This window comes from Miniopterus natalensis, chromosome 15 (genome assembly GCF_054644295.1).
Source record: "Miniopterus natalensis isolate mMinNat1 chromosome 15, mMinNat1.hap1, whole genome shotgun sequence".
NCBI lineage: Eukaryota > Metazoa > Chordata > Mammalia > Chiroptera > Miniopteridae > Miniopterus > Miniopterus natalensis.
Window position 1 is genome coordinate 41,015,214 of NC_142095.1, and position 17,318 is coordinate 41,032,531.

Consider the following 17,318-nt stretch of genomic DNA (forward strand, 5'->3'; position numbering starts at 1 on the left):
GTCAAGGATCAGGCACAGTAGGTCCAGCTTTGCCCGTGGAGTGACATCCCCAAGGTTCACAAGATGATCGTGGTGCATACATAACGTGTCAAGTCTTGCTTGCCCCTCGGGCCTCATTTTGCTCTTACCTTTCTCCCTCACAGTTCCTGGATCGCACCATCTTGACCCCTGCCCCAGGATCTTTGCACTTGCTGTTCTCTCTGCCATCTCTCTCCCTTGACTCCATTTTTTGAAAACTGCATACTTCTTTCCTTTCTGTTTTTAAGCTCCCTTATCACCTCCTCAGAGAAGCTTTCCCTGACCCCCTATGCCAAGCAGCTTCCCAGGCTTTCTTTTTATTATTTTTTTTCACAGCATTTTCCGGCAACTGAAATGACATCTGTGTTTATTGTCTGTCTTCCCCACCAGCAGTGGCAGTTTCACAAAGACTGGCTCTGGTTTGTCTTGTTCATCAGGTTGCCCCTGGGTCTAGAATAATGCTTGGCACAGTGCAGCCGCTCAGTAAATATTGTGGAGCGAATGAAAAGATGGTGGTAGATTAAATAAAGCAGTCTAAGTATGGGGAGTGCTTAACACAGCCCCTGCTCAGCGCAAGCGCTCCCTGCATGACAATTATTAATACTGTTGTTATTGTTGTTGCTGTGTTTCCCTCAATACCCTTGGCCCCTCCAGCCGAGCAAAAATGTGGCTTCTTCCTTCCGCCTCTTCCCCTGGGTCCAGCCCCTGCTGCTGCTGTTCCCTGTTCCTTTCCTGTCTGTTCCAGTCATGGCTGGGGCACAGCTCCTGATTTCCTATAGTAAGAAAAGCATCCCCCAAATAGTGAAGGGCAATGACTAAACAGGCAGGCGGCCAGAGCAGTAAAAATGCAACAAGTCAACCCTGAAATCAAGCTTCTTTGGCAGCCATCCCAAAAGTATCCACCAGCTTGGCTCTTGGGAGGAGATAAAAAGAATTTTACACATTTATTAATTCCCTCCCCCACCTGCTTGGAGTCTTGCTGAAATATGACTTATGAGCCGCACTGAAATCTGGGTTGACTGGGGCCTTCGATTGGTTGAAAGTTTGAAGCCTGGCCTTGGCAAGATGTGAGCCTGAAATGCAACATTTGACGCCATGCCATGGGCAGGAAAAATGGGGGTGGGGTGGCCTTGGAGCCTGGCCTAGGGCCTGGCACAGGGTTGGTGGTGAAGGGTCAAGGACCAGGTGTTCTAGGTCCAGCTTTGCCTTGTTTCACTGTGTGGCCCAAGCACAGCTCTTGGCCTCTCTTTCTCCATCTGCAAAATGGGGATAAAGCTCTGCTCCTTTTTGACCCATAGCTTTGTAGAAGGAAGCCAGCTTGGAGAATGTGGGAGGGGTTTGAAGAGGAGTTCCAGATCTCTCAAAGTTGCGCACTTTCTACCTCTCCCAAAGCAGGGGTGGTGGGTACTGAGAGATTCTGAGCACTTTTCAATGTCCTCAGAGGCATTCAGGAGGAAGAAGAGGAGGGGAGGGAGGGAAGGAGGCGGTGCTGGTGAGGGATCAATATTTTAGGGCAAGTGTTTTTGAAAAGTCTGTTTCCTGTAGAGATGGAGAGTGACTGGGATTGCAATCCTTTTTCTGAGGCTCCTTAGCTGTGTGACTTTGGACAAGTTGCTTGACCTCTCTGAGCCTCATTTTGCTCCTGTGTAAAGGGGATATCAATGGCCCCTACCCCAAGGGGCTGTGAGGATGAAATGAAGTAATTAATGTAAAACTCTGCACAGAGCGTCTTTGGATAACAGCAATTCTCCATGGAAGTCAGGTGCTGCAGTTATGATGCCGTTAATAACAGTGATGGTAAATCCGCAGCCCATGGGCAAGCTCAAGGTAACGAATCCTTTAAGCACAAAACCTTTCCTGAAAACTGGGTGGGCACAGGAAAGCTGGCCACCCTTCCCTTTCTATCTTGGGCTCCCACCTACTGGCAAAGACCAGAATTACAGCCTCTGGAAGGGGCTTGGTGTGACTGAGGGAACAGATAGATACACCCCCATCGCTCACCCCCACTCCCCTGGCAGAGAGGAAAGGCATGTTGACCAGGGGTGGGTAGGGAAACACAAGCCCCACATGCAGAGGCATGAGTAGCTTGCAGAGGCTCCTGAAGGCTTGTTTTCCCTGATGATGCGAAAATCAGTCCCCAAGCCTTGTCCATTTCACTTCCTGTATCCCTAGGACTGGTCCTCATGCCATCTCCTGGCCCCTACCCCCACCCTCTCTCCCTGGATAGGCCAGCCTCCTCACTGGCCTTCCTACCTCTACTGTCTTCTTCACACAGCAGCCAGGAGGAATTTTTTTAAAACTGCAAATCTGATCATGCCGTTCCCCAGCTTAAATCTCTGTGTGTCCTTGTGGCTCCTGGACTAAGTCTAAGCCCCCTTGCCCAGCCCACAAGGCCTTTCAGGCTCTCATTCCTGCCCACTCAGCCCTTATCACCTGCCCACTGCCCTTCCAGGCCTTGTTCATGCTGTTCCCTTGCCTGGCACACTCCTTCCCATCTTTGCCTGGCGAACTCCTATACATTCCCAAAGCTTCCTCCAGGATGCCTTCCCTGATTCTGCAGCTTTTTTCCCAATATGGCCCTTATTAAGCCATGCTGCTTCTTGACCTGTGCTCTGCACCCCAGACTATGAGCAGGCACTGTGCCTGGTTTTCTTTGCTGCAGGATCTCCAGGGCCTACCTAGTTGCTAACACAGAGCAGGTGAGTAGCAACTGTCACGTGAGGAAACTGGCTTTAGTGGGTAATAGACTCAATGATATAGACAACTCTCTACAGCCATTTTCTTGGACTCTGACCTGCCCCATTCCTGAGCTAACTTGGGGTCCCTATAGTGCCCTGGAAATGATGTTGAGAGTCTGACAGATGCTGGCCACTTTGCATGCCCACCCAGGGGGGCTGGGGTGGGGTGGGGGGGCTGGCTCTAGAGCGCTGTCTCCCTGGTGGGTTTTGGTGGTACAGCTGATGGCCTGTCAGGCTCCTTTTCCGTAGCCCCATCTGGAGGATGAGCTGCTGAGCCCTGCCCCAGTCGGGGAGGGGGCAGAGGGAGGTGCATGGCCTGCTGTCCCAGCCTCATGGTCCCCAGCGAGCAGCAGCAAGTGGCCTCTCCCACAAGCTCCATGGCAAGTGCAGCTTCTTCACTCTGAGCTTCTTGTTATCGAGAGCTGGCCTTTTAATGACAATTCCTGCAAGACTGGTGGTCTTGTCTCCTAGCCCAGGCCCGTGCTCAGCCCCAGCCAGAGGGCCATGCCCACTGCCTCTGAGAGGATGGGTCTCCCAGAAGCCGACTTTGGGGGTAGGATTCTTGGGAAGGTGATTTACTAAGGACTGGTCCCGGAGGACATGGCTAAGGGAGTGGGGCTGCAGGATGGGGGAAGGGAAGCAATAAGCAAAGGAGGGCTTTCAGGCCAAGTCCCAGCTTCAGTCTGATCCCAGGAGGAACCACGCAGTGTAAGTCACACCTCATGTTTGTCCCACTCCAGTGGGGAGCTGGGTGTTCACAGTCCCAGCCTGGCAGTCAGCTATGGCCCACCCTGGGGTGAATTAAGCTCTGGCACTTCCTGGCCTTTCTCTTCGCACCTGTGAACCAAGGAGGTGCCAGTAGCCCGAGGGCAGTCTTCTGAAGAGCGAAGACTAACCAGTCTGAGCAACAGTTGCCTTTCCAAGCTCCCAAAGAGAGCCTTTGCCCCAGGAGACCCTTTGCCCAATTCTCTGGTTCATGCCATTGACATTTTTCAGTCTTCTGTAAAGTGCTGTCAGGTCTTTAGAACATAAGCTCCCATCTCCATATTGGCCAATGAAAAATTAAACTATTTTTCTTTCTATCTTGCAGACACCTGCTCGGGCACTTCTTTGAACAGTGCGCGCAGACAGATGAACTCAGAAACAACACTGGGTCCCGGTAACAGCACCGCCAAGAGCTTTGCCTGGTTCCTGGCTATGAAGTCACATTAGCAATCCTTACGGTTCTCTTTTAATTTTATAAGGTATTCTTGCTTGTTGTAAAGAAAAAAATTCAAACATACAGAGGTAGTTATGGTAATAAAGGAAGCTTCCTGCCACCTTCGTTCCAGAGTGGGTATCTGGTCAGATGTTTTCAATTTATCTATTTCTCTTTTTTGACAACTTTTGGTGAAGTGGCTATTTTATCATATTTCATGCCTATGAGCCCTGGAGGAACTGATATAATCTCCCAATTACCAAAGGGGGAACTATGGCTCAGACGGGTGACGTGACCTGCTGGCCCGGCTGGCGAGTGGCAGGGCCCGTGCTCAGAGCCAGGCCGGCTGGCCTCTCTGTTCAGCTGCGGCGCTGTGGTGGGTGACTACAGGTTTGAGCAAGTGAGTCAGCTGAGAGAAAGAGCGGCTGGGTCAGGGTCCTCGGCCTGTGGAAGCCCCCCGCGCAGTTTTACTCAGTTAGTCCTGAGGGTCTGGAAGGAGGGTGTTGGGGTTTGGTGGGAGTCTTTGTCCTGTATGGTCACTTGGAACAAAATGGGAAGAATGGGGCAAATTTGTTTGCCTATGTGAAGCTGCCAAGCATGATACCGATGTGGGTGTCTGTGTAAGTGGTTAGTTGGGGCTGCCAGCAACACCCCTCTTTAATCCCTGAGTGTGATCTCCAAGTGGTTGGGGGAGGAGGGGACCATGGAACTGGCCAGTGGCTGCTGGGCTCCTTCCTCGGCCAAGCCTGCTCAAAGCCATCCATCAGGCTTTTCTTATTAGTCTTGACCCCACTGCAACTGCAGCCCACGTCCCAGCCCTTCGTGCCGTGTCAAAGCCTCCCACGCTCTGCCTTTCCTTACCCCAGGCTCCCTCGGCACAAGCCTGCCTGTCCCCAGGGCTGGGGACCTGGGAGCCCACACCGCAGGAGTGCGCAGGACTTCGGCTTCTGCCTTCCACTGCTCAGGGCATTTGCGCTTGGGGCGTGGGCATCTTCTCCAGGAACTTGCAGTCTTCCTGGCACACGCCCCAGGAGCCTTGTGCCAGTGCTTTCTCCTCCCAGGACTTGGTCTAGGGTCCCCTGGCCCTTCCCAGAGACACCGGGTGGGGTCTCAGCACCGTATCTCTTGGGCCTCATCACGTCAGTGGGCTCCAGTGGCTGGTGTCGACGTCGCTGGGCTAAGGACTCCTTATGAAGCCACGATGACCCCTCTTCCCTATGTGGGGAAGGGCAGAGGAGAGTGTCCAGGAATGCACAGGGGCCCGACACTAGCCGCCCCCCAACAATGACTGATGGGGGGGTGCATTAGGATCCCAGCTCCCTGACCGACTAGGACATCCCTGGGGAGCCCGGGGGTTAGCTCCGCTGTCTCCCGCACACCCTTTAGCGGCTCCCCTTCCTCGCCTTGCTTCCCCACCCCTCGTTGGTGTTTTCTAGAATCATCCCCAAGTAAATCTCAGGGGCTGCTCCCGGGGCACTTGGCTAGTCTCTCGGCCTCTGCCCGACGCCCCCACTGCCCTGTCCTCTCCAGCTTTCGTTCGAAGGGCAGGTGCGGTGCTGACTGCGCCCAGCCCTGGCTCTGTGCCTGTGGGCCTCCACCCGGGGCTGGGACCCACGGCTTCTTTCACGCCCAAACGGAAACCCCGAAGGAATCGACCTCCTTTCTGGCTGCAGTCACTGACCTGTCCGAACTTGGAGCCCAAGTAACCCCTGGCTAGACCATTTCCATCCCGGGGAGAAACGCTGCGCACTGAGTGGTCAGGAAGTTCATTCAACGTGAGCAAGCAGTTTAATTCTGTCCCGTGCGCGCAGTGCGCCCTCCCTCGGGGCGACAGCCAGAGTTCCCGAGGGGAAGCGCACCTGCTCTCGCCACCCACGGCGAGGGACCCTCTGAGGCCGGCCCCCTCCAGGTGGGACAGCTGCCTCAGCCCGCGGGGGCTTTCGTTCCCGGAGAGGGGAAGCTCGCAGAGGGCGCGGGGACCCTCAGCCCTTGGTGCTGCCACAACGGTCCCTTGTCCTCCGCCGTCCTTCGGCTCCATCCAGTCCAGCTCACGGCCGCCCACGGGGAGCCCCAGCAGCCCTAAAACACCTTCCGGGGCACACAGCCCTCCAGCTCCAGCAGCTCTGGCCAGCCCTCGTATTTGTTCTTGCTGGGGGTGTTCTTCAAGAACTAGGGTGCGAGAGGGGGGGAGAGAGAGAGATAATGGGGGAGGCTGTTCGGAGCCCACCCCTGCGTTAGCGTTGTGCTTTAAAACCTAAAGGCTTTCCCACCCCTGCCCCATGGGGGGCGGTGCTGGATATTACTAGCCCGTTTCACAGAGAGGCCAACTAAGGCTCAGAGGGGATGCAACTTGCCCAAGGCTTCAGAGATGGGATCAGAGCCTAGCCACTGCATGTCATGGAGTGGTGGTTGGTGGTGGGGACACCAAGAGTGGACTGTGGCTGCAGAGCTTAGCCCCTCTCTCAAATTCTCCAGCAGCTCCTCTAGCATATCCAAAATAATAATAACAACAATAAAAAAGCATCTTAGCAATTACTGATTGCTTGCTCTGTGCCAGGCACAAGGTGCCTTATGTATTTAATCTTCAGAGTAGCCCTAAGAAGTGCATACTATTATCACCCTGTTACACGGATGGGGAAACTGAGGCACATGGGGCCAAAGTAACTGCTTATGGCCACCCAGCTGGTATGTGGTGGAACCACTGTGCAATATTAATTCATATAAATGATAAACACACAAAGGGGATAAAATCAGTTAAGATTGCGTTTAAAAGGCCCAGGCTTAGTTTTTGGGAGAAAAAGTGTAAATGGCAAAATCTACGGCTGGAATAATTGTGGCTAACCCTTCGGGAGAAAGAACAGAGTCTAGAGGCTGCTTCTCTGAAACCCAGTTTCCCACGTGTGGGAACAAATGACACCATGGTTTTCATCGCGTTGTGGTCTCTGGCTCATTTTTGGGGATGGGTCCTGGTCAGCTGATCATAAATTTCAGATAAAGAATGGCACTGACTTTCCTCCACTGATGCGCTTCCTCCTTGCTGTCTTGGCCTAGTTTTGACGGGCCTGGAAGCTGTGCTTTGGGAAGAACAGCGCCTGCCCTGCATCTTCCCAGAAAGTCCTCCCCCCACCTCCCCCCGCACAGGGGACTCTCTCAGGGACGTCGGGGAGACCCTGGCCCTGCCCCTGCCCCTGTGTTCTCCACCCAGAGAGCACAGACAGGGGGTCCTCTCCCTTTCACCTCCAGCACAAGCTACTTTTTTACTATTTCTTATTTCTTAAAAGTCACTTCTAGTTACCTGAATACGTTCTCTTAGAAGCACATGCATACAAACCAGGCCCACATTTTCCAGACAAAGCAAAAACCTGCAGCCCCATCGCGGTGCCCTCCCTGGCCCCCTTCCCTGGCCTTTAAGCACTTGGCCTCTTGCCCCTGCCCTTGCTCTGCCTCCCAGCCCCGGCCCCCCAGGCTGCTGGCCTGGTGTCTGACCCCTGCAGCGCCTCCCCCCGGCCTTCTGGAGGTTCCCCTTCCGCAGTGCTCTCCATGCTCAGCCGGGGCAGCGTTCTTCAGGAGTCAGGACAGAAATCTTTGTGGGGGCAGCAGACCTGCATGAGGAATCTACCTGCATCGCTGAGACCCGAGCACCAGGTTAAAGCCTCTCCAAGGCTCTGGATTCTCCTCTGTGAAATGGGATGATTACCGTACCTAGTTCATGGTGGATATTAAACAGGACCTTGCAGGGACCTTGCCCCGGGTGCCTGCACAGAGCAAGCACTTGCCAAATGCCAGATTCTTATTACCAATCTTCTGTGGTCACTCTTCCTCTTAAGCTTCCCATGGCTCCCCGCTGCCTTCAGGACCGAGTCCATGTCCCTCAGTAGGGCTGCGTGTCTGAATCATTGACCTGAGCTCCTTGCTGTGGATCCGGGCAGAGCTGAAACTTCTCATCACCACCGGGGAAGGCCTGGCTGGTTCCCTCAGGTTTTAGAATTAATTGCTCTGAGCTGGGGATGCACAGACGGGGGCTGCCTCGGACAGGAGAGATGAAGCATTTTCCTGGAGGCTCCCACCCTCTGTTGACCCCCCTTCCTCCTGTGAGCGCTCCTCAAACCCCACCTCTGGGTATCTGGCTAAGGTGGGACCGAAAGCCAGGCATCCTGACCCCTGCTCTGGGCCCCCTCCCCCAGCACGCAGGCTTCAGCTCTACAGCTATTTCTCTTCCATGCCTCACCCCTAGCCTTTCTTTCCCCCTGTTCCTCCTGTCTGGTGCTCACCCACGTATCTGTGCATTTATATATATTCTGGCCAAATAGCCAAGGCCACTCCTGCTGGGGGATTAGCCAGTGAGGCCACCCTGACCTCCGGGGTGGGTGACGGCCAGGTGGCCTTCCCCACACTACCCTGTGTGTCCTTCCCAAGCCACCCCAGTCCTTGTCCATCCATCCCTGGCATCCCCCCCGCCCCCATTCACTGGGATGGGGAGGCCTCTGGGAACCCACCTGCTCAAAGGGGCTTTTACTCTTGATGTCTCTGGCCCCTAAGAAGACCCAGCTGTCCCGGAAGCCCAGCTTCTTCGCGTAGGAACTGCCCAAGTTGGAGAAGAGCTCCCTGATTTCATCAGTCATTCTGCAGAGGACAGAGAGGACGGTCAGGCTGCGGGATGGGACACGGCGGGCTCCGGAAGCACTCCCGCCCCTTCGCCGCACGCAGCACAGGCCGCGGAGTCGCCGGGAGGAACAGGGCGGTGGGGCCGGGACGCCTCTCCGAAAGCCACTCGGAGGGAGCTGGAGGGGGTGAGAATGCTTTCGCTTCTGTTTACAAATGTAATACAGAAAATATGGAACATCACGAAGTCACTAAGACTGACTTAGAGCCTCACCCCCTTGACACCACCATTGTAACATTTTAACATTTTCTGCATGTCTTTCCCCCCATGTATGGTGGGATCATACCAACTCTTTTGTAACCTGCTTTTCCCCCCCTACTTAATACTAAAGGATGGCCACCTGAAACTAATACAAAATAGTGTTGAACACAAACTGTAATAAAAAATAAAATAAAAACCACTGAAGGATGAGTATTCTGCCATGTCCTTGAATATTTTCTACATCACCGTTTTTGATGCAATATATCCTCTTAGGTATATACAGAAATATGTCACATGTCACCATATGCCATGATTTCTGTAGCTAGTCAGCTATGTTGGACGGGGGAAGTGTGTCCAGTTTGTCACTATTGTAACCAAGGCTGCAACGACCCTCTTAGACCATCTCTTTGTGCACTTGTCTGGCTAGTTCCTGAGGAGAAGTTGCCAGAAGATGGGGCTGGCAGGGAGCAAGGAAGGGCATGGAGGGTTTGGAAGCATTTGGCTCCCTTCTCCCCCTGGCCAGCAGGGGGAGGTTCCCACTTACTTGGTCCCCGGGTCATCGAAAGAGGCCACTAGCACCAGCGCTTCCTCTGGAATTTCTTTAAGGAATTTCACCAGGGGCGTAGGATCTGGGGGAGGAAGGAAAGCAAGGTGCTAGTCACTCGGGGAAGGACCGCTGGCCACTCTCATTCCCTCCTGCCACCCTGATGATCTGGGAACGGTCCAGGCAGGCTGGTGACAAGCTCCATCTGCGGCCCGGGCCCGGCAGGAGGTGGCATCCTGGGGTGGAGCTCAGCACTGACGGGCCAGGGCATGCCTGTTCGGTGTCTGGGGCAGGCTATGGAATTTGAAAGTTCCCCAGGGGATCCTGACGCGCAGCGCGCGGTGAGAGCTAGTGGTCTAAGGGCCACTGGGGACCTTCACCCAGGGGCCACGGAGCTCAGCCATCTCTCAGGAGCTCGGGGCTCTTTGCACGGCCCCCTACACCCCTTTCTACACTGGTTAAGAGCCTAGCTTGTCTGTGCTGATTTTCTTTATTTTTAAAAATTAAAGCAGAGTTAACATATAATATTATATTAGTTTCATATGTAAAACAATGATTTGACATTTCTTTCACCTTATGAAGTGATACCACAATAAGTCTAGTAACCATCTGTCACTGCACAAAGTTACTACAATATCACTGACTATATTCCTTGTGCTGCGCGTCGCATGCCTGTGACTTATTTATTTTGCGACTGGAAGTTTGTACGTCTTCTTCCCCTGCACCTCTTCACCCCCCCCCCCCTCTGGCAACCATCAGCTTGTCTGTGCCTGTGAGTCTGTTTCTGTTTTGTTTTAGATTCCACATATAAGTGAAGCCATACGGTATTTGTTCTCTGCCTGACTCATTTCATTGAGCATAATATCCTGTAGGTCCGTCCATGTTGTCACAAACGGTAAGATTTCATTCTTTTTTGTGGCTGAGTAATATTCCAGTATACATATGTGCCACATCTTCTTTATCTGTTCATCCAGTAACGGACACCTAAGTTGCTTCTATATCTTGGCTGTAAATAATGCTGCCATGAGCCTAAGGGTGCGTATGTCTTTTCGAATTAGTGTTTTCAGTTTCTTCCGAGGGCACGCCCACTGGGCTGCAAGTAACTGGGGTCACTGGGAGAGAACTTAGGCTCCTACAACTCTCCAGCTTACGTCAAGGGGCGAGGCTCTATTTGCAGCTTTAACGCCTCCCTGCACTGTGAAATCTCTGCATTTACAGAGAGCAGGCCTAGGCATGGGGGAGGGGCATCAGTTCCCTTGCAGGACACTGATTTGTTTCCATTGTTCTTATTTTTATGACCAAAAAAAGCAATAATGGCTTTCTTGTTGGGGCAATGATATAATTTCCTTTTAGGATATACTTATTTAGATTAAAAAAGTGAGACAATTCCAACAATGCAGATGTTTCTCTGGATATAGTGTAACTTGTGCTGGGGGCTCTTGAGTGGTTGACATATGGGCAAGACTGGCCTAGTGGGTTAAAGCAGGGGCTACAGCTGCCAAATGAAGAAAATTAATAGCCCTGCTCATAGCATTTTTGTAAAGATCAAATGTGACAATGGCTCTGGGCATATAGTCAGTACACTATAATGGGATTATAATTGTTAGCAGGATAGGTTACACAATTTTTGGCCGGTGCAAAATGAGAATATGGGGCCTTTTGTTAAAAAATTATTACGAATTTCAAGACTGTGATGGCAGAACATCAAATCAAGCATGAGTTTCCTCTAAGTTCTGGGCCTAGGTGACTGCCTGCCCAGAGGCCACTCTCCCACTCACCTGCCCTGATTCTTAGTATTCTGTGGGGATGTCTTGGATGGAGGGGAAGAATCACGTCGCCCAAGCAGGGGTGCCACCGGACAGTTCAGTCACACAGAGGCCTCCAGTCAACAGCCACAGTGCCTCTGTTAGTGAAATGGCCCCTGAGCTCCTGAGATAAGAAAATGAGTTCTGAAAGTAGCTTCATTCATTAGCTAGTATCAAGATCTGGCTCTTGTCTGGGGTGGACAGTAGATGTTTGGAAAAAATGAAGGGTGACTTCTATTCACTATCCCCCCACTTTAAGAACTCACTGTCTGTCCTCTCTGTCTCATGTGGGAAGGTGTCACTTGTTCTCAGCATGATTCTGTTTCTGGTTCCCCATCAGCCATGGCTACATCCAAGTTCATAATAAGACATTATAAAACTTAATTTCATCTTTTAAATTATCTTTTCCCTTCTCATTGTGACAGATGACTTCTTTGCTTCTGAGTCACGTGGATAGAGTGAGGGAGGGGGGGAAACAAGGGACGAGACTGAGCTTCCCTGGCCCCTCCACCAGCCAGGCTGGCCCTTTTCACCCATCATTGCAAGTTATTTCAGTCTCACATCAATCTTATTAAGTGGACACTGTGGCCACCTCTAATTCATAGATGATGAAACTGAGGTTCAAGAGGGGCCGCCTGCCTCAGGTCATGCAGCCTCAAGTCTCTGACTCCAGAGACTGGACCTTTTCCATAAGCCTGGTCCCAGGCCACTCGGAACATCTTCAGGGTCCTACACAGAGGACAAATGAAGACCTCTGGCCCTCAGCCCATGGCCTGCCCCACCTCTTCTCATGCCTGTCTTCAGCTCTATCCTGAACCAGAAGCAGTCGTGCAGACACACCAGTCTTCCCATGTGAGCTCCATCCATGCCACCCTCCCCTTCAGCATCAGCTTCCCCCTGGCCATCCCGTGGTCCTGGGGATGTGTCTGAAGCTTGGGGGGGCGCACCTGAAGACTCCTGTGTGGGCCCTAAGGCAGGCTCCAGGTTGGCATATCCCTGGCCTGAAGGCCCCACCTGTGAGGTGGGATGCGGCTGGAGGATGGCCATCATGAAGCCCTGGGCCCAGGAGGGTCCCAGCTGCCATCTGTGAGAGTGCTGCTGTAGATCACCTTCCAAACAGGCCCAGCTGTGGCTTCTGGGCAGCAGGTTCCCATTCAGCCCCTCTGAGGCTTCTTGCTCTCTGCTGCCTGGTGGTTTTCTCCCCTTTTGGGCTCACGTATTTGGGTGGGTGCAGTAAGGTAGGTTTTCCCTGAAGGTGGAGGCAAAGATGGGGAGAAGGAAGCCAGCTGATTGGCAGCAGCAGAGCCCCTTTCACCGTGGGAGGAGCTGGGGCAAGTGGAGTGGGCACATGCTCAGCACACTGGGATGCCCGACCCACAGCTGGACATGTGATGGCAGGGACATGGGAGAGAAACTGAGTCAAGCTGGGCTCCAAGAAGTGGGATGAGCTGAATTCATCTGTCCGCATGGAAATCAGTCCTTGTAGGGCCCAGACCTCAGCCTGGCTGCAAAGGGCCACCCTGCCACTTTTCATTCCTTGCTGAGCCATTCCTGGGCCTGGGACTAATTCCACCATATTTTGGAAGATATAGGGAGTGCTTGGTCAGAGTTCTGCCCACCCTCAGCTTTGCCAGGTGGGTGAGGAAGCTGCTGGTGGGAACTTAGTTGTCCTGGCCTCTAGCCCAGGTCGGTCAGTGTCCTGGGCAAGGACTGTGACTTCCTAAGGGGTGGCCTGTGCCCAGAGGAGCTCAGAAAGCATGTCTGTGCAGGGAGAAGAAAAGACACTGCAGAAAGACAGAACTTGGAGTCTCACAACGGTCCTTTCTGGGCCCGGGGGTGGGGTGGGGGTGGGGGTGGGGGTGGGGGCTTGTCCTGGCCTCAGGCCCGCTGAAGACCCCTGTGGCCTTAAAATAAAATACCCTTTTCTAGCAGAGCAAACTGGGCCATGTACCTCATCCCTAGCATGTCAGTTCCACACGTCTGGCCTCTAACTGCCGGCACCAGCATTTCTTTGCCTGAAACTCTTCTTTGGCCTCCGCACCCTTCTTTGTACCCTGGGGCAGGCCAGAGTGCAAGTACCACGGAATTAGGGGTGGGATCCCCCAGCTCCTTGCCCCTCAGGGATATCTCTGAGGCATGTGCTTGACATTGGCTCCTGAGTTCATCACTCGCAGTGTTCAAACACCTGATAACACACTGCACTGGCTGCTTTCCCTCCCGTCTCACTTCTCTCACTTCTTCTTCCTTCCAAATAAAACATGGCACTTGAATCCTGTCTCAGGATCTGTATCTGGGAGAGCCCAGCAGACAGCAGAAAAGCGTTTCAAAGGCAGCAGGACCATGTGAACCCCACCATGCCTCTTTCTGGTTGTCTGGAAATGAGAGCCAAGCCCCAGGCTCCCCGATAGCTCCTTTGCCACAGGAAGGAGCTCAGCCCACTGGTGACCTCATTGCCAGCCGAGGCGCCTACCTCCAGAGTACATGTCGAAAAAGTCCTGTCTCAGCACCGTCCCCGTGGTTCCTAAGGAGTGAGAGAGCAGAACTGTTATTTGCTGTAATGTGTCATTCTGCCTGTGATTTTGTGGAAAACGAGTACTTTTTAGTCTAAGGTCTAAATGTAGAATGATGATGGAATAAGATCAGGTCCTGTAGAAAGCATGCAGGACTAAGCAGGTGCCCAGTAACTGCTGGCCTGATCTGAGAGGCACAACATAATGGAGGAGGGGCTCTGGAATCGAACAGAATTCCACCAATCTGGGTCTATGTTCTGCCTTACCACTTCCTAATGCACGACTTAGCATTTTGATCTCAATTTTTTGCATCTGATCAATGGGCTGTGGGAACTAAGTAAGAAGATTTTAAGGTAGATAGAATATAAGGCACAATTTAGCTGCGAAATACAGATGAAAATAACAACTGTAGTTATTCCCACCCAGATCGGAAATCTGCAGTTTGAGTCCTCTGACTCTTGAAGGGAAGGGGATTTTCGGTGGGGTGAACCGCACTCGGTGTCCTGAGTTCAGTAATTTCAATTGTGTTTTGTGGGTTTTGCAAAGCATCCAAGACCGACCGAGAACCAGGTGTCCTGGAGGAGAATTGAAAATTGCAGTTCTCACTGTCTGCCACTAGATGGGGGTGTTGCAGAGGGGATGGCAGTTCCCACACTCACCACCGGTCCCCTCTCCCCCAACAACCCGGCCCCCAGTCGGTCTGGGTTCCTGAAGAGGGTAGACCCTGGGGCCTGGGTGGTGGAAGCTTTCCCGCTGGGTGGAGGGGGGGGGGGAGAGAGCTCACATCGCAGCTCCTGCTGGATTCTTCCAGCCACTAATGTCCAAGCCCCCGGGGCACTTCACCTGGGCCTCTTGGAAGGGGGAGTATGAACCTGTTAAACTGAGATTATGAGCACTCACGGATTTTTCTGGAATTAGAGGGAGGAGATGCAGTTTGAACCGTTTCTCAAAGTCATCTCTGCTCCCTAGAAGGTTAAAAACCACCAATCTTCAACGATCTTTTTGTCGTTCTGGCTCATTGTACAGATGAGGGCCCTGACCCCGAGGAGAGATTCCTTGGACTTCCCCAGAGCTGGCATACAGTAGGTGCTGCATTCATGCTCCGAGACCTTTCTAGCCTAGGGAGGTAGTTCAGGTGAGTGATTAAGACCTGGAGCCAGCCAGACCCTGGTTAAAATCTAGATGACTCTATTGGCTGTGTAACCTTGGCCAAATGAGCATGGTGCCATTCTAGCATGGTGCTGGGGTTCAATGAAACACCTAGCACATAGTAAATGCTCAATAAATGTTTGCTTTTAGTATTGTTGATGGTTGTTTTTATCTTTGGGCTTTGTGAGGGATGAGGAAGGAGACCCCGGTTTGAGCCCGTGTCATCGGAGACTCTTTGAGAGGTCTTCTCGGGCAGTGGCCACCTTGGGAAGGGAACCCCAGCAGGTTGCAGCCAGGCCGGCTGTGGCCCGAGAGAGTTCTGTAGCCCGAGGGGTGCTGAGACCAGCCCGAGCTGCTGTACGCCCTCCCTGCAGGAGGGGGCCACCAGTGGAGCGAATCAGGCCTTCCTCTCCTCAAGACTTTGGAGAAGGCCCACCCTTCTTGCCTCCTACCCTCCCAGCCCCACCTTCCCGAGCTCCCAGGAAGTCGCCCAGGGCTGCCCTCTGACCCTGCTCTGGCACGGCTCCTGGGAAATGCTCCTCTCAGAGGCTCCAACCCTACCCTGTCACTCCCTAAGTGCGGGAGTATGGTCACATGCCACACACAAGCTTGACCTTTCTCTCCTGAGTATCCACTGTACCCTTTTCCCATCTGCCCTGACCTTTGTCCCAGGAAGTGGCCCTTAGGTCCAGGGAAATGGCCTTTCTTCCCCATCTAAGAGCTGAGGGCAGAGCGGAGGGTCTTGGCCGGGGCCAGATCACATGGTCTTTACTTGAACCCTGTAAGCCCGCCCCTCCTGAAATGCATCCCTGTTTCAGGCTTGGCCTGCAGTTGGCCTCCCATTCACTGCTTGCTGGAGATGCAGGGTCAGTGAGGCTGAGGCCTCCCCTGGGTCTTCCTGCCTCCAGTCTCCTTGCTTTAAGCAGGAAAGAAGTTTCTGGAATGCAGGGCTGGGCCTCATGCCCTGCTCAAAGCCTTTCTGAGGCTCCTCACTGCCCTCTGCTCAAGCCCACCCTTTCTGGTAGGACCCATAGCCCCTCATCCTCTGGCCCTGCTGGCCTCTCCAGCCTCGCCTCTCACCCTGCCTTCCTCCGTGTGGCAGCCAGAAAGGCCCTGCGTGGCCCCCAGCCCTCTCCTCCCTCCCCGCTTCCCTGCTCCCTGCCCAGTGCGGCCCCTGCCCGAAGCAGCCTCCCCGCTTTTCTCCTGGCCCCTCCCGCCATCCTCCAGGCCTTAGCTGACCATCACCTCGCCTCCCCCACTGCCCCGCCCCAGCTCTGTGCCCCAGCCCTCAGAGCTGTGCTTCTTTCTCCACAGACGCTCACCACACTGCAACTGTTTGTGAAATTCATGGTTACCCAAAGGGGGCTCTGAGGCCCGGGCCTGTTCTCTGAGCTCGCGGCTGACCCCCCAGCACTCTGGGCAGGGCCTGGCCCGCTGTAGCTGCTGTCAAATGTGGCTGAATAAATGGATGAAAATGTGCACTCAGCTCCTGGTCACATATTGTCCTTGATTGTCCCTTGTGGTCTCATGGGTGTTGGTTTAAACCTCACGGAGAAGCGTGTCCTCCTGGGACAGGCACGCAAGGCAGGGGCCTGGCCAGGACCGTGGCAGGACCGGGTCCTTCTTACCTTCTGTTCCCACAGGCCGGCCAGGCCTCCCCCTGAAGCTATGGGTGGCCCAGGGGACGTGGCAGGGGGTGACTGATGCGGGCTGAGTGAATGCACACCTCTCCTCCTCTCCCCCCAGTGGGGCTGTCTGAGGGGTGGGTCAGCAGCTCACCGTTCACCAGGGCGATGTTCAGGCCTCTGCCCACGTTGTCCTTCACAGGACTCATGATCCTGCAGAACAGAGAAACAAAATACGACAGTCAGTCCCGAGCGTGGAGTGAGCACTTGGCTTCCGAGACTCTGGGTCTTGGAGAGGCCCACATGGTGCCAGGAAGCCCGTGGTAGGACTGGGCCATCTGTTTCCCCCTGGCACCGGCCGTGGGCTGGATTCTCCGAGGCCTCATGGCTCGTTTGGACCAGAACAGTCGGCTCTGAGGTGTGGAGGCGAGGACGGCCCTCCTCCCCAGGCCGGGAGGCAGAACCCAGGATGCTGCTGCTGTCCTGTGGGGTCTGGGATCCCCGCGTGGAGCCCAACTATCCCTGCCCACCCAGTATCCTCACTCCTGTCTTCTGGTGTCCTTGGGAAAACTGTCCTTCCCCATCTTAATCCAGGGGTTTCTGTTCTGGCCACAGTGCCAGGCCAGGCCAGGCACAGCCATGCGACCCAGGCAGCCAAAGAGGCCACCTAAGGACTTTCACAGGGCAATTCGGATGGAAAGCTCTCTCCCCTGTGGGGTGCTGGCTGAGGCCAATGTGCAGACCCCACTGTGGTCCCCTCCTTTCCACACCATGAGGCCTGTCTTTGGTAGAGGAGAGTAGAGCTGAGACCATGTGAGAGGGAGCCCTGATGACATGGCTGGAACCCGCGGATGCAACTGGTCCTGA

The 17,318-nt window shown here is 53.9% G+C and overlaps 1 protein-coding gene across 1 annotated transcript in view; it reads right to left on the reverse strand.

Annotated features, from left to right (window-relative positions):
- Positions 1-6,033: 6,033 nt before the first annotated feature.
- The window catches only part of FAM3D (FAM3 metabolism regulating signaling molecule D), a 55,811-nt gene continuing 44,526 nt past the window's right edge, over positions 6,034-17,318 (reverse strand). The window contains exons 4-8 of the mRNA XM_087825137.1: positions 16,606-16,664; positions 13,638-13,688; positions 9,363-9,447; positions 8,451-8,577; positions 6,034-6,123 (exon numbers count right to left, since the gene is read on the reverse strand). Of these exons, the coding sequence (XP_087681263.1) occupies positions 6,034-6,123; positions 8,451-8,577; positions 9,363-9,447; positions 13,638-13,688; positions 16,606-16,664 (412 nt within the window). The remainder of the gene's footprint in view (positions 6,124-8,450; positions 8,578-9,362; positions 9,448-13,637; positions 13,689-16,605; positions 16,665-17,318) is intronic.